At 38.7% G+C, this 18,071-nt stretch overlaps 1 protein-coding gene across 1 annotated transcript; it reads left to right on the forward strand.

The window, feature by feature from the left end:
* The first annotated feature begins 16,662 nt into the window (after positions 1 to 16,662).
* Positions 16,663 to 17,604, forward strand: LOC122692833 (vomeronasal type-1 receptor 4-like). Its single transcript, XM_043900648.1, has one exon. The coding sequence runs from the start codon at positions 16,663 to 16,665 to the stop codon at positions 17,602 to 17,604; it is 942 nt and encodes a 313-aa protein (XP_043756583.1).
* The last annotated feature ends 467 nt before the right edge of the window (positions 17,605 to 18,071 follow it).

Consider the following 18,071-nt stretch of genomic DNA (forward strand, 5'->3'; position numbering starts at 1 on the left):
TTTGCCTGGAGAAGAAATGCAAAGTCCTCCACTATTATGAGGAAAGTGTGAATTTAATTATTTCTATAATGATTGGTTGCCAGTTCATTTATTCACCCTCAGAATCCTAATTGAAAATTTTAATCTTAAGATAATATTATACCAGACATGCAAAGTGACTTCTTCAATATAGAGACCAATTGAAATATATTGTCATGAAATATGAATATATAAATGAAGTTTTCTTGTAGAAAAGTTCAGATTGATGCAATAAACAACAGGTCTTGAAATGATGCGCATATTATAAGGTGTTCAAATGTGTTACTTTCAGTCTAACAAAATGAATTTCCCAGAAATGAAGTAGGTATGGAATTATAGATAAAAGTATACAAGAAAATGGATCACTTTGTACAGTCATCAAAAATAAAACTGAAGAAATTAATGTCCTCACAGAGGAAAGAATAACCTGGGTAGCATTTGAAGGTAAAATCAGGTAAGAGTTTGGGAGCCAGTTACAAGTTTATAGTTAACATTGTTACGAGAGATTGCAGTATTTATTAGAAAGAGTCTTAAAATATTTTCATGTAGAAATGAGCAGTTTGAAGTGAAGTACAATAAGAAAACACACTGAAAGAAAACTATATTTCAGTAGTTTTTTAATCTGAAATATATTTGACATATAACATTGTGTAAATTTAAAATGTAAGATTTGGTAATTTGTTACATGTAAATATTGTAATATGACTGCCATTACAACCACATATCACAATGCAGAACTCTTTTATGTTAAATTTTTCATTTAATTATTGTTGATTTACAGTATTATAGTAGTGGCAGAGGTACAACATTGCGGTTCAATAAATAGGTTATTTTCTTTAAAGCTATTAAGAACTGTTGGCTATATTCCCTGTGCTGTAAAGTATGTCCTTGTAGTTTATTTATTTTACACATAGTAGTGTGTACTTCTAAATCTTTACTCTGTGTTGCCCCTTCCCACTTTCTCTCCCCACTGGTAAAGACTAGTTTATTCTCTATGTGCAAGAGTCTTTTTCTACATCATTATTTTCATCCATTTGTACTAGTTTTAGATTCCATATGTCAAGTGATAATATAAAGTATTTGTCTTTCTCTGTCTGACTTAATTCAATAAACAGAATGATATCCAGGTCCATCTATGTTAGAAAGAGCAAAATTTTATTTTTAAGGGGTGAGGAATATTCCATTGTGTGTGTGTGTGTGTGTGTGTGTGTGTGTGTGTGTGTATACTGTGTTAATTAGTTAGTTTTCTGGTGGAGATATTAGGGTTTTCTATATAAAGTATCATTTCTCTATAGTAGTGACAGTGTTACTTCTTCTCTTAGGCGTTGGATGTTTCTTATTACATATTTGTTCAAATGCTGTGGCTAGGACCACCACACTGTTAAACCAGAGTGGCAAGAGTGAGCATCCTTCCCTTGGTCCTGATTTTAGAGGAAAAAGCTTTCAGATATCCACCTCTATGGGTTTGTCATAAATGGCCTTTATTATGTTGAGATGTGTTTTCTCTATGCCCATTTTTCTGAGAGTATTTACCATGAATGGATGTTCGATTTTGTCAATGTTTTTTCTACATCTGTTGACACAATCTTGTGTTTCTCTTCCTTTTTTTAATGTGGTGTATCACATGGACTGATTTGTGGATTTTTAACCCTCCTTGCATCTCTGGAGGTATGCTACATGATAATCATTTATGATACACTTTATAGATTGTTGAATTCTATCTGCTAATATTTTCTTGAAAAATTTTTTCAACCATATTCATCAAGAAAATGATCTTTAATTTTCTGTAGGCTCTCTTTATAGTACTGATATCAGTGTAGAGATAGCCTGATAGAATAAATTTAAGAGTGTTCCCCTCCTCTTCAATTTTTTGGAATAGTTTAAGAAAGATAGATGTTATTTTAAAAATTATTTCCTAGGATGACATGTGACATGCTCAAGTCCTGGACATTTTTTTCTGGGAGGTTTTTTATTCAGTTCAGTTGAGTTCAGTCGCTCAGTCAAGAGTCATAATGACTCTTTTCAACCCCATGAATCGCAGTACACCAAGCCTCCCTGTCCATCACAAACTCCCAGAATTTAACCAAAATCATGTCCATTGATTCGATGATGCCATCCAACCATCTCACCCTCTGTCATCCCCTTCTCCTTACACCTTCAATCTTTCCCAGCATGAGGGTCTTTTCCATTGAATCAACTCTGTGCATGAGGTGGCCAAAGTATTGGAGTTTCTGGTTGAACATCAGTTCTTCCAACGAATATTCAGGACTGATTTCCTTTAGGATGGATTGGTTGGATCTCCTTGCAGGCCAAGGGACCCTCAAGAGTCTTCTCCAATACCACAGTTCAAAACCATCAATTCTTCTGCGCTCAGCTTTCTTTCTAGTCCAACTCTCACATAAATACATGACTACTGGAAAAACCATAGCCTTGACTAGATGGACCTTTGTGGACAAAGTCATGTCTCTGCTTTTTAATATGCTGTCTAGGTTGGTCATATCTTTCCTTCCAAGGACTAAGCATCTTTTAGTTTCATGGCTGCAATCACCATCTGCAGTGATTTTGGAGCCCCCCCAACATAAAGTCAGCCACTGTTTCCACTGTTTCCCCATCTATTTACCATGAAGTGATGGGACCAGATGCCTTTTCTTCAAAAAGGACAACTTTCCAATATTGAACCAGGAAGAAATAGATAATCTCAACAGACCCATCACAAGCACAGAAATTGAAACTGTAATCAGAAATCTTCCAACAAACAAAAGCACAAGACCAGATGGCTTCACAGCTGAATTCTAACAAAAATTTAGAAAAGAACTAATGCCTATCCTACTCAAACTCTTCCAGAAAATTGCAGAAAAAGGTAAATTTCCAAACTCATTCTATGATGCCACCATCACCTTAATACAAAACCCTGACAAAGATGCCACAAAAAAAGAAAATTATAGCCCAATACCACTGATGAACATAGATACAAAATCCTTAACAAAATTCTAGCAAACAGAATCCAACAACATATTTAAAAGATCATACATCATGACCAAGTGGGCTTTATCCCAGGAATGCAAGGATTCTTTAATATCTGCAAATCAATCCATGTAATACACCACATTAACACATTGAAAGATAAAACCGTATGATTACCTCAATAGATGCACAGAAAGCCATTGACAAAATTCAACATCCATTAATGATAAAAACCCTCCAGAAAGTAGGAAGAGAAGGAACACACCTCAACATAATAAAAGCTATATATGACAAACCCACAGCAAACATTATCCTCAATGTTGAAAAAATAGAAAGCACTTTCCCTAAAGTCAGGAGCAAGACAAGGTTGCCCACTCTCACCACTACTATTCAACATAGTTTTGGAAGTGTTGGCCACAGCAACCAGAGCAGAAAAAGAAATAAAAGGAATCCAAATTGGAAAAGAAGAAGTAAATCTCTCACTGTTTGCAGATGACATGATTCTCTACAGAGAAAACCCTAAAAACTTCACCAGAAAATTACTAGAGCTCATCAATGAATATAGTAAATTTTGCAGGATATAAAATTAACACACAGAAATCCCTTGCATTCCATTGTTAGTGTATACTAACAATGAGAAAAGAGAAAGAGAAATTAAGGGAATAAGTCCATTCAATGTTTCAACGAAAAGAATAAAATACTTAGGAATAAATCTACCTAAAGAAACAAAAGACCTATATATAGAAAACTGTAAAACACTGGTGAAAGAAATCAAAGAGGACACAAATAGATGGAGAAATATACCGTGTTCATGGATTGGAAGACTCAATATAGTGAAAATGAGTATACTATGCAAAGCAATATATAGATTCAATGCAATCTCTATCAAGCTACCAACCCAGTATTTTTCAGAGAAGTAGAACAAATGATTTCACAATTTGTGTTGATATACAAAAAACCTCGAATGGTCAAAGCAATCTTGAAAAAGAAGAATGGAACTGGAGGAATCAACGTGCCTGACTTTAGTCTCTTCTAAAAAGCCACATCAAGACAGTGTGGTACTGGCACAAAAACAGAAATATAGATCAGTGGAACAAAATAAAAAGCCCAGAGATAAATCCACGCACCTATGGATGGCGTATCTTCGACAAAGGAGGCAAGAATATACAATGGAGAAAAGACAATCTCTTTAACAAGTTCTGTTGGGAAAACTGGTCAGCCACATGTAAAAGAATGAGACTAGAACACTTTCTAACACTATACACAAAAATAAGCTCGAAATGGATTAAAGGTCTAAATGTAAGACCAGAAACTGTAAAACTCGTAGAGGAAAACATAGGCAAAACACTCTGTGACATAAACCACAGAAGGATCCTGTATGACCCACCTCCCAGAATATTGGAAATTAAAGCAAAAATAAACAAATGGGACCTAATTAAAATTAAAAGCTTCTGCACAACAAAGGAAACTATAAGCAAGGTGAAAGACAGCCTTCCTAATGGGAGAAAATCATAGCAAATGAAGCAACGGACAAAGAATTAATCTCAAAAATATACAAGCAACTCCTACAGGACAATTCCAGAAAAATAAAAGACCCAATCAAAAAGTGGGCCAAAGAACTAAACAGACATTTCTCCAAAGAAGACATACAGATGGCTAACAAACACATGAATAGAAGTTCAACATCACTCATTATCAGAGAAATGCAAATCAAAACGACGATGAGGTACCACTGCACACCAGTCAGAATGGCTGCTGTCCAAAAGTCTACAAGCAATAAGTGCTGGAGAGGGTGTGGAGAAAAAGGAACCCTCTTACACTGTTGGTGAGAATGCAAACTAGTACAGCCACTATGGAGAACAGTGTGGAGATTCCTTAGAAAACTGGAAATAAAACTGCCATAAATAAAACCCAGCAATCCCACTCCTAGTCATACGCACTGAGGAAACAAGAATTGAAAGAGATACATGTACCACAATGTTCATCGCAGCACTGTTTATAATAGCCAGGACATGGAAGCAACCTAGATGCCCATCAGCAGACGAATGGATAAGAAAGCTGTGGTACATATATACAATGGAATATTACTCAGGCATTAAAAAGAATACATTTGAATCAGTTCTAATGAGGTGGATGAAACTGGAGCCCATTTTACAGAGTAAAGTAAGCCAGAAGGAAAAACACCAATACAGTACACTAACGCATATATATGGAATTTAGAAACATGGTAACAATAACCCTGTGTGCGAGACAGCAAACGAGACACAGATGTATAGAAGAGTCTTTTGGACTCTATGGGAGACGGTGAGCATGGGATGATATGGGGGAATGGCAATGAAAGATGTAAATTATCATATGTGAAATGAATCGACAGTCCAGGTTCTATGCATGAAACAGGATGCTAGGGGCTGGCTCACTGGGATGACCCAGAGAGATAGGATGGGGAGGGAGGTGGGAGGGGTGTTCAGGATGGGGAACACATGTACACCCGTGGTGGATTCATGTCAATGGATGGCAAAGCCAATACAATATTGTGAAATACAAGAAATAATTTAAAAGAAAGTATCATACAACCTTCCAAGACTGAATCATGACGTAGGAAACCTACTAGACTGATCACTCGTCCAGTGCTTGAAATAGTAATAGAAAACTTCCCCAAACAAAAGTTCAGGACCAGTTGGCTTCACAGGTGAATTCTACCAAACATTCAAAGAGTTAATACCTATGCTTACCAAGCACTTCCAAAAAAACTGAAGAGTAGAGAATGCTTCTTACCTCATTTTGAGGCCAACATCACTCTGATACCAAAAGCACAAAATGGAAATATATATAGAGAAAATTACAGGCCAGAATCTCTCATAAACATAGATGCAAGAACCCTCACAAAATATTAGAAAATTGCATGCAACAATACATTGAAAGACTCATATGGACCCACATTCAGCTTGGTAACATCTACTTGTAGGAAGGAGGAGCTGGAAATGAAGGACGTGGCAGAGGACCCATTCATGAATTCCACAATTTGTCATTGAATCCTAGCTTCCCTGGTAGCTCAGCTGGTGAAGAATCCACCTGCAATGCAGGAAACCCCAGTATAATTCCTGGGTCAGGAAGATGAACTGGAGAAGAGATAGGCTACCCACTCCAGGATTGTTGGGCTTCCCTGGTGACTCAGATGGTAAAGAATCTGCCTGCAATGCAGGAGACCTGGATTCGATCCCTGGGTTGGGGAGATCCCCTGGAGTAGGGGACACCTACCCAATCCAGTCTTCTGGCCTAGAGAATTCCACGGAGAGAGGAACCTGGCAGTCTACAGTCCATGAGGACTCAAGGAGTTGGCTACGAATGGGCGACTTTCACTTTACTTCATATCTGACATATTCAGTTTTTTAAAATTTATTTTACTGATATATAGTGTTGATTTACAGTATGGTGTCAATGTCTGCTGTACTCAACGTGATTCAGTGACATCCTTTTTCATATTCTTTCACATCATGACTTATCACAAGATAGTAACTATAGTTCCATGTGCTATGCAGTAGGACATTGTTCTTGATACATTCTGTGTTTAATAGTTTTCATCTACTAATCTCAAACTCCCAATGCATCCTTCCCCCACCTTCCCCCTTGCGAACCACATTTCAGTTTTCTATGTCTGCGAGTCTGTTTTTTGTTTTCTTTTTTTCGATACGTTCATGTGTTTCATGTTTTTGCTCACTGAGTTGCTTCAGTCATGTCCAACCCTTCAGAGTGCAGCCTACCAGATTTCTCCATCCATGAGGATTCTCCAGGCAAGAATACTGGAGTGGGTTGCTATGCACTACTCAGGGAATCTTCCTGACCCAAGTAGTGGATCAAACTTGGACGGAACCCACGTCTCTTTATGTCTCCTTCATTGGCAGGAGTGTTCTTTACCACTAGTACCACCTGGGAAGCCCCAGTATTTTAGTTTCCATACATAAATGATATAACATGGTATTTGTCATTCTCTTTCTGGCTTACTGCCCTTAGTATGATCATCTCATACTCTATCCATGTTGCAGCAAATGGCATTATTTCATTGTTTTCATGGCTGAGGTGTATTACATTGTACACATACACCACATAGTATTTAATCAGTCAGGGTTACTTTCTAATTTCAGCTCAGGGGAAAAATAGCTTGCTTATTTAAAATACCCTCAAAACTGTTTTTAAAGTAAAGGAAGAAAGATAAAATTTTGAGGAAACAACACTCAACAGCATTCTCCCTTTTCTTTCACAATATCAGCCATAGGATGTGAGCACACAGGGTCAGGAAGACAGGCTGTTTACAGGTGTCCAGTGATGCAGGTGCTGGGGAGTGATGTCAGCTCATTGTGTAAAAAGTCTGCTGTGTTATTCAATATTTTCTATACCTCAAAGAAATTCTAGGCCTTTCTACTGATATGATGAATATACATTTATGTGTTCTCATATTTCTGAAGCATACCATTTTAAATGCAGATTTAAATGTCTTTGAACCCTTTAAGCTTTACTCATTTCCGTTAGAGTCAGAAACACATTTCCCTTAAAGTCAGGAACAAGACAAGGGTGTCCACTCTCACCATGACTATTCAACATAGTTTTGGAAGTGTTGGCCACAGCAATAAGAGCAGAAAAAGAAATAAAAGGAATCCAGATAGGAAAAGAAGAAGTAAACTCTCACTGTTTGCAGACAACATGATCCTCTACATAGAAAACCCTAAAGACTCTACCAGAAAATTACCACAGCTAATCAATGAATAGAGTAATGTTGCAGGATATAAAATTAACACACAGAAATCCCTTGCATTTCTATACACTATCAATGAGAAAACAGAAAAAGAAATTAAGGAAACAATACCATTCACCATTACAAGAAAAATAATAAAATACTTAAGAGTATATCTACCTAAAGAAATGAAAGACCTATATATAGAAAAGTATAAAACACTGATGATAGAAATCAAAGAGGACACAAATAGATGGAGAAATGTACCGTGTTCATGGATTGGAAGAATCAATATTGGAAAATGGCTATACTACCCAAAACAATCTATAGATTCAATGCAATCCTTATGAAGCTACCAATGGTATTTTTCTCAGAACTAGAACAAATAATTGCACAATTTGTATGGAAATACAAAAAACCTCTAATAGCCAAAGCAATCTTGAGAAGGAAGAATGGAACAGGAGTAATCCACCTGCCTGACTTCAGGCTCTACTACAAAGTCACAGTCATCAAAAAAGTATGGTACTGGCAGAAAGACAGAAATATAGATCAATGGGACAGAATTGAAAGACCAGAGATAAATCTATGTACCTATGTACACCTTATCTCCGACAAAGGAGGCAAGGATATACAATGGAAAAAAGACAACCTCTTTAACAAGTGGTGCTGGCAAAACTGGTCAACCACTTGTAAAAGAATGAAACTAGAACACCTTCTAACACCATACACAAAAATAAACTCAAAATGTATTAGAGATCCAAATGTAAGACCAAAAACTATAAAAGTCCTAGAGGAGAACATAGGCAAAACACTCTCCGACATGAATCAGAGCAGGATCCTCTATGACCCACCTCCCAGAATATTGGAAATAAAAGCAAAAATAAACAAATGGGACCTAATGAAACTTAAAAGCTTTTGCACAACAAAGGAAATGATAAGCAAGGTGATAAGACAGCCTTCAGAATGGGAGAAAATGATAGCAAAAGAATCAACAGACAAAGGATTAATCTCAAAAATATACAAGCAATTCCTAGCACAATTCCAGAAAAATAAATGACCCAATCAAAAAATGGGCCAAAGAACTAAACAGACATTTCTCCAAAGAAGACATACAGATTGCTAAGAAACACATGAAAAGATGCTCAGCATCACTCATTATCAGAGAAATGCAACTCAAAACCACAATGAGGTACCATTACATGCCAGTCAGCATGGCTGCTATCCAAAAGTCTACAAGCAATAAATGCCGGAGAGGGTGTGGAGAAAAGGGAACCCTCTTACACTGTTGGTGGGAATGCAAACTAGTACAGCCACTATGGAGAACAGTGTGGAGATTCCTTAGAAAACTGGAAATAGAACTGCCATATGACCCAGCAATCCCTTTCCTGGGCATACACACCGAGGAATCTAGATCTGAAAGAGACACGTGCACCCCAGTGTTCATTGCAGCACTGTTTATAATTGCCAGGACATGGAAGCAACCTAGATGCCCATCACCAGACGAATGGATAAGGAAGCTATGGTACATATATACAATTGAATATTAGTCAGCCATTAAAAGGAATTCATTTAAATCAGTTCTAATGAGATGAATGAAACCGGAGCCCATTTTACAGAGTGAAGTAAGCCAGAAAGATAAAGACCAATACAGTACACTAACACATATATATGGAGTTTAGAAAGATGGTAATGATAACACAATAGGCAAAACAGAAAAAGGACACTGATATACAGAATAAACTTTGGGACTCTATGGAAGAAGGCAAAAGTGGGATGTTCTGAGAGAACAGCATTGAAACAAGTATACTATCAAGGGTGAAACAGACCACCAACCCAGGTTGGATGCATGAGACAAGTGCTCAGGGCTGGTGCACTGGGAAGACCCAGAGGGATGGGATGGAGAGGGAGGCAGGAGGGGTGATCAGGATGCTGAACACATGTAAATCCATGGGTGATTCATGGCAATGTATGGCAAAAACCACTACAATATTGTAAAGTAATTAGCCTCCAAGTAATAAAAATAAATGGAAAAAAAAGAAACAAAAAAACCCTTGAAGCTTTACTGTAACCAATTCAACAGTATGTGAACCATGAACTTCCAGATGTTCAAGCTGGAATTAGAAAAGGCAGAGAAACCAGAGATCAAATTGCTGACATCCACTGGATCATCGAGAAAGCAAGAGAGTTACCAGAAAATATCTACTTCTGCTTTATTGACTATGCCAAAACCTTTGACTGTGTGGATCACAACAAACTGTGGAAAATTCTTAAAGAATGGGAATACCAGACCACCTGACCTGCCATGTATAGTGAGAACTGGACATGGAACAACAGACTGGTTCCAAATCAAGAAAGGAGTATGTCAAGGTTGTTTATTGTCACCCTGCTTATTTAACTTAAATGCAGAGTACATGATGCGAAATGCTGGGCTGTATGAAGCCCAAGGTGGAATCAAGGTTGCAGGGAGAAATATCAATAACCTCAGAGATGCAGATGACACCAGCCTTATGGCAGAAAGCAGAGAAGAACTAAAGAGCCTCTTGATGAAAGTGAAAGAAGAGAGTGAAAAAGTTGGGTTAAAACTCAACATGTAGAAAACGAAGATCATGGCATCTGGTCCCATTACTTCAAGGCAAAGAGATGGGGAAACAATGGAAACAGTGAGAGACTTTATTTTGGGGGGCTCCAAAATCACTGAAGTTGGTGATTGCAGCCATGAAATTAAGAGATGCTTGCTCCTTGGAAATAAAGTTATGACCAACATAGACAGAATATTAAAAAGCAGAGATATTACTTTGCCAACAAAGGTCCGTCTAGTCAAGGCTATGCTTTTTCTAGTAGTCATGTATGGATGTGAGAGTTTGACTGTAAACAAAAGCTGAGCACTGAAGAATTGATGCTTTTGAGCTGTGGTGTTGAAGAAAACTGTTGAGACTCCCTTAGACTGCAAGGAGATCCAACCGGTCTATCCTAAAGGAAATCAGTCCTGAATATTCATTGGAAGAACTGATGCTGGCTGAAACCCCCATATTTTGGCCCATCATGAGAAGAACTGACTCATTTGAAAAGACCATTATGCAGGGAAAGATTGAAGGCAGGAGGAGAAGGGGAAGACAGAGGTTGAGATGGTTGTATGGCATCAGCGACTCTATGGACGTCAGTTTGAGTAAGCTCCAGGAGTTGGTGATGGACAGGGAAGTCTGTCATGGTGCAATCCATGGGGTCGCAAGGAATCGGTCAAAAGATAAGACCACTAAAAATTGTGAAGGAATATCCCCTTATACTAGCTTCTTCCTCATAAGAAACCATCACAGGACGTAAAGATTGCTCATAGTGTTGAAAGCATATTGTTCATTATATAAATAGTAAACAGTTCTCCTCCCATGGATATGACATCATCTGGATATCATGTTATACTACATGGCAAGTGGATTTTTCAGATCCATTAAGTTTACTAATAAGTTCATTCAAGATAGAGAATTTTCCCCAGTATCCGTGGGCCCAAGGTAATTAGTTCAGTTCAGTTGCTCAGTCAAATCCAACTCCTTGTGGGCCCACGGACTGCAGCTGCCAGGCTTCCCTGTCCAGCACCAACTGCTAGGGCTTGCTCAAGCTCATGTCCATCAGGTCAGTGATGCCATCCAAACATCTCATCCTGTCGTCCCCTCCTCTGGACTTCAATCCTTCGCAGCATCAGGGTCTTTTCCAATGAGTCCATTCTTCACATCAGGTGGCCAAAGTATTGGTTCTTCAGCTTCAGCATCAGGCCTTCCAGTGAATATTCAGGACTGATATCCATTAGGACTGGCTGTTCTGATCTCTGTGCAGTTCAAGGAATTCTCAACAGTCTGCTCCAACACCACAGTTCAAAAGCATTAATTCTTCTGTGCTCTGCTTTTTTGTGGTCCAACTCTCACATTCATACATTACAGGAAAAACCATAGCTTTGACTAGATGGGCCTTTGTCAGCAAAGTAATGTCTCTGCTTTTTAATATGCTATCTAAGTTGATCCTAACTTGTCTTCAAAGGAGCAAGTATCTTTTAATTTCATGGCTGCATGACCTTCTGCACTGATTTTGGAGCCCAAGGAAATAACTTCTGTCACTGTTTCCATAGTTTCCCCATCTGTTTTACGTGAAATAGTGGCACCACATGCCATGATCTTCCTGTTTCAAATCTTGAGATTTAAGCCAGTTTTTTCACTCTACTGTTTCACATTCATCCAGAGGTTCTGTAGTTACTCTTCACTTTCTGCCATAAGGGTGGTGTCATCTGCATATCTGAAGTTTCTGACATTTCTCCTAACAATCTTGGTGCCAGCTTGTGCTTCATCCAGCCTGGCATTTCACATAATGTGCCCTGCATATAAGTTAAATAAGCAGGGTGACAATATACAGCCTTGACGTACTCCTTTCCCAATTTGGAACCAGTCTATGCTTCCATGTCTATCTAACACTTGCTTATGACATGCATGCAGATTTCACAGGAGGCATGTCAGGTGGTCTGGTACTCTTATCTCTTGAATAATTTTCCACAGTTTATCGTGATCCACACAGTCAAAGGCTTTGTTGTATCCAAAAAGGCATAAGTAGATGTTTTTCCAGAACTCTCTTGCTTTTTTGATGATCCAGTGGATGTTGGTAATTTGATGTCTGGCTCCTCAGCCTCTTCTAAATCCAGCCTGTACATATGGAAGTCTTGGTTCACAAACTGTTGAAGCTTTGCTTGGAGAATTTTGATCATTACTTTGCTAGCCTGTGAGATGAGTGCAATCGTGTGGTAGTTTGAACACTCTTTGGCATTGCCTTTCTTTGGGATTGGAAGGAAAACAGACCTTTTCCAGTCCTGTGGCCACTGATGAGTTTTCCAAATTTGCTAGTGTATTGAGTGCAGCATGTTCACAGCTTCATCTATTACGACTTGAAATAGCTCAGTGGAATTCCAGCAGCTCCACTAGCTCTTTTAGTCATGATGCTTCCTAAGGCCCATTTGACCTCAGACTCCAGGATGTCTGTTTCTAGGTGGGTGTGAGTGATCACACCGTCATGGTATCTGGGTCATGAGATTTTTTTTGTATAGTCTTCTGTGTATTCTTGCCATTTCTTCTTAATATCTTCTGCTTCTGTTAGGTCCATACCATTTCTGTCCTGTATTGTGCCCATCTCGGCATGAAATGTTCCCTTGGTATCTCCAATTTTCTTGAGGAGATACCTAGCCTTTCTCATTCTATTGGTTCCCTCTATTTCTTTGCATTGATCACTGAGGAAGTCTTTCTTATCTCTCCTTTTTATTCCCGGGAAGTCTGCATTCAGATGGGTATATCTGTCCTTTTCTCCTTTTCCTTTACCATCTCTTTTTTTCTCAGCTAATTGTAAGGCCTCCTCAGACAATCATTTTGACTTTTTGCGTTTCATTTTCTTGGGCATGGTCTTGAACACTGCCTCCTGTACAATGTCACCAACCTCTGTCCACAGGTCTTCAGGCACTCAATCTATCAGATCTAATCACTTGAAACTGTCACACCCACTGTATAATTCTAATGGATTTGATTGAGGTCATACCTGAATGGTTAGTGGTTTTCCCTACTTTCTTCAATTTCAGTCTGAATTTGGCAATAAGGAGTTCATGATCTGAGCCACAGTCAGCTCCTGGTCTTGTTTTTGCTGACTGTATAGAGCCTCTCCATCTCTGGCCGCAAGGAGTATAATCAATCTGATATTGGTGTTGACCATCTGGTGATGTCCATCTGGTGTAGAGTTGTCACTTGTGTTGTTGAAAGAGGGTGTTTCTATGACCTATGTGTTGTCTTGGCAATACTCTGTTAGCCTTTGCCCTGCTTCATTTTGTACTCCAAGGTCAAACTTGCCTGTTACTTCAGGTATCTCTTGACTTCCTACTTTTGTATTCCAGTCCCCTATGGTAAAATGGACATCTTTTTTGGTGTTAGTTCTAGAAGGTCTTGTAGGTCTTCATCAAACCATTCAACTTCAGCTTCTTCAGCATTGCTGGTTGGGGCATCGCCCTGGATTACTGTGATAATGAGTGCTTTGCCTTGGAAATGAACAGAGATCATTCTGTCATTTTTGAGATTCTACCCAAATACTGCATTTCAGACTCTTTTGTTACCTATGAGTGTTACTCCATTTCTTCTAAGGGATCTTGCACACAGTAGTACATATAATAGTCATTTGTATTAAATTTGCCCGTTCCAGCCCATTTCAGTTCACTGATTCCTAAAATGTCAACGTTCACCCCTCCCATCTGCTTTTTGACCATTTCCAATGTACCTTGGTTCATGGATCTAACATTCCAGGTTCCTATGCCATACTGTTCTTTGCATCGGACTTTACTTCCATCACCAGTCACATCCACAGCTGGGCATTGTTTTCGATTTGGCTCCTTCTCTTCATTGTTTCTCGAGTCATTTCTCCACTCTTTTCCGGTAGCTGGACAGCCTCATGTAAATCCGTGAAGTCAAATCACACCCTCACACCATACACAAAAATAAACTCAACATGGCTCCAAGGGTTAAAGAGAAGACATGACACCATAAAACTTCTAGAAGGGAACATAGGCGAAACTTTATCTGGCATAAATTTCAGGATCACTCCTGGAAGTCCCGGGATCAAACAGACAGACTCTTACAGTTTGTATTATATTTTAGGTCTGCCTTAATAAAATACAACAGCCTGGGTGGTTTAAACATCCATAGTTTTCACAGTTTTTCACATAGACAGTTTTTCACAATTCTCGAGGCTAGAAGTACATGATTAAGTTTAGGATGTTTGCTTTTTGTGAAGCCTCCTACTTGCATTTCACATTTTCTTTTAATTTTGCACTGATGCACTGGTTTTAATGGCATATTGTTTCCTCTCCAGGATGCTCCTGAATTAAGTACTTGATAAAATATTCGAGCCATCAGATTTATGTACTTTTATAGCTATTTTGAAACCCTCACTCTTTTTTCTATTCATTTGTTCTGGACCCAATTCCTATCAGAGGGTTCAATAATAATAAATTTATTTCCTACAAAATTTCCATAATAATTGACACTGAATTATGAAAATGAGTCTAAATTGATATAAGTTGTGCTAGTGGTTCCTATCATGAGTTCTTGATGATGTTCCTCCTTTTTCTTTTGTCTCTTCGAATATACTTCCCAGGTATTTTGTCTCATTCCATTTCTTTACTAATACTTTCATTGGCAGTTCCATTCATTGGTTGAAGTTGAGGAAAGTACTAGTATTAGGGCAGAGACTCATCTCAGGGAAGTGAAGTATCCAGAGGGATGCACATGGTTTGTGTCAATCCCTAATGTGTGTGATTTCAGCATTTCTTCCTCGTGAGACCATCCCCTTCAGGGATCATGGAAAAGAAAATGCCTCTCAAAAAAAAAAAAAAAAGAAAATGCCTCTCAAGTAGAGCCAGTTGTCTCCTAAGGCTGTTAACTAGAAACTTGTAATTGTTTCCAGTAATTAACAACTGAGAAAAGTTTCCAGAAATGTTCTCAGCTCCCAAGACTGTATTCCCATCGCTGCTGCAGGTGAAATGATAATTGCAGTTCTGATGGGAGGGGAGGGGAGCACAGCGTCTCAAACCCATATATCAGGATCTGGCTGCCTCACTCCCACACACATACTGGGTATAATGACCATCCCACCGAGCCCTTGTCCTGGCAGCTGGAAGATATATTCATTGTACTTTCGTCTGAGCAGCAGAGTCTGTGAGAGAAAGGCAGGTCAAGATTCTGGGTAAGTGATCACATCAGAAACTGACACCAACAGCAATTTGTTGACATTCTTGCAAATCTAGTATGTCAGTTTATGAAAGACACAAGAATACATACTTTAAAAGGGCCAAATTTTCCTCTGTGTCTTGTATGTTAATGTCAACTGCAAATATTAATTCATTGCTAATATATTCACTGGGCTCAGACAATAACATGCTGATTCAGTATATGATTGGACAATAATAATTTTGTTTCATCTTAAACTGTTTTATCACATGTTAGTGTTTTATGCCCTAAGGTTTATTGCCTACATATGATTATTCAACTATTTCTATAATACATGCTATTTTAGCTGTGTTTCTGTCACGGGAACAAAAGAGTCTTTCCGTTGCAATCCTCACAGTGAGGAATTCTCATCTTCATGACATTGCCTTTTCGTGAGGCAGGCTCCTGCTCTATTCTACTGCCAGCAGTGATGTTCATGTGTTAAGATGCTAAGTCTTTATTCATAATACGTGGTACCATAGAATAAAGCTTTACAAATAAATGGAATCATGTTATACGAAAATTAAAAAATACACAGGTCTACAAACAGAAAAAACTGTGAAATCGAAATCTAATATAGATCTGGCTTATTATATGCTTGCAGCTAACTAGCCGTTTGGCATGGCTGGTGATCAGTGCACTCTCTCTCTCTCTTTTTTTTTTTTTTTTTTTGGCTGTGCATCAAAGTTCATGAGATCTTAGATCCTGGACCAGGGATTGAACTTGGACCCTCTGCAGTGGGAGGCAGGGTCTTCATCAGTTAAGCACCTGGGAGGTTTCTCAAACCAATGTCTTGAGTAGCCCAATGGGATTCAGTCCTCACTGTGCATTAAGAAGCAGGTTTGACAAATACTTAAGCTGTCTGGGAGTAGGTTACTATCCTCTGTATAACTAAGGTCCCTTCAGTTCCTGCCTAATAAATTTGTGAAGAATAAAGAAGTGTTCACATGAGTATCTTCAGTGATTAATTTTACATGTTAGTTCTCTTTAAATGTTATACATGGATCCCTTTAAAATCTGCTGGTGACAGAAACACAAGAAGCAAATATTTCCAAGTGGGAACTATTGTTAAGTGGAGAATATTGGATTTCAGTTGACATGATGCATGTAACCCATGCCTCATATTCCCACGCAGGACATTCTAACTCAAAAATACCAGTGACTGTGAACTAAAGGATGGCCAGTAGCTTTTTCATGATAGGCATGATCATCTTAACACAGACCGTGGTTGGACTCCTGGGGAATTTCTCACTCTTTTGCAGTTATATCATCCTTCACTTCATGGGTTACAGGTTAATGTCCACAGATTTGATCCTTAAGCACCTGATTCTGGCCAACTCCTTGGTCCTCCTCTCTAAAGGGGTCCCACACACAATGGCAGTCTTTGGGTGGAAGCACATCCGCAGTGATGTGGGCTGCAAACTTCTCTTCTTTCTGCACAGAGTGGGGAGGGGAGTGTCCATCAGTAGCATCTGCCTCTTGAGTGTCTTTCAGGTGATCACGATCAGTCCCTGGAACTCCTGGTGGGCAGCGTTGAAAGTAAGAGCTCCCAAGTACGTGGTTCTCTCTATTTTCCTGTGTTGGATCCTGCAAATGCTGGTAAATGTCATCTTTCCTTTCAATATGACTGGCAAATGGAGTGACAAAAACATCACAGAGGAAAGAGATTATGGCTACTGTTCTTCTATTGTTACTGACAAAACTGAAGGTGCTTTGTGTGCAACATTGCTATTATTCCCTGATGCTTTATGTTTGGGGCTCACACTCTGGGCCGCCAGCTCCATGGTTCTCATCCTGTACAGACATAAGCAGCAGGTCCAGCACATTCGTAGGACTGATGCCTCCTCCAGGTCCTCCCCTGAGTCCAGAGCTACTAAATTCATCCTTCTCCTCGGGAGCACCTTTGTCGGCTTTTATATTCTTTCCTCCATCTGTCAAGTTCTTTTGGCTCTTTTTGATCAGCCCAGCCGGTACCTTGTGGACATCACTATAATCATTGCAGCATGTTTCCCAACTGTCAGCCCCTTTCTGCTCATGAGCCATAACTCCAGTGTACACAGGCTCTATTTTGCCAGGATAAGAAGTGCAAAGTCCTCTACTATTATGAGAAAAGTGTAAATTTTATTCATTTCTATAATGATCGGCTGCCAGTTTATTTATTGACCCTCAGAATCCTAATTTATATTTTGAATCTCAAGATAAACTTATACTGGACATGCCAAGTATCTTCTTCAACATAAAGACCAATTGAAATGTATTGTCATGAAATATGAATATATCAGTGAAGTTTTCTTGTAGAAAAGGAGTTCATGTTTATGCAATAAACAGCAGGCCTTGAAATAATCTGCATATTATGAAGTGTCCAAATATGTTACTTTTAGTCTAACCAAACAAATTTCCCAGAAATGAAGTAGGGAAGTAGGTATGGAATTATAGATTCAAGTATACATGAAAAATGGATCAATGTGTACAGTAGTCAGAAATAAAAATGAAGAAATTAATGTCCTTACAGAGTAAAGAATACCCTGGTTTGCACTCGAAGGTAAAATCAGGTAAGAGTTTGGGAGCCAGTTACAAGTTTATAG

Source organism: Cervus elaphus, chromosome 4 (genome assembly GCF_910594005.1).
Source record: "Cervus elaphus chromosome 4, mCerEla1.1, whole genome shotgun sequence".
Classification (NCBI taxonomy): domain Eukaryota; kingdom Metazoa; phylum Chordata; class Mammalia; order Artiodactyla; family Cervidae; genus Cervus; species Cervus elaphus.

What these genes read in the sequence shown, in the direction of transcription:
- LOC122692833 (XM_043900648.1), top strand. Translation starts at nt 16,663, where the DNA reads ATGGCCAGTAGCTTTTTCATGATAGGCATGATCATCTTAACACAGACC.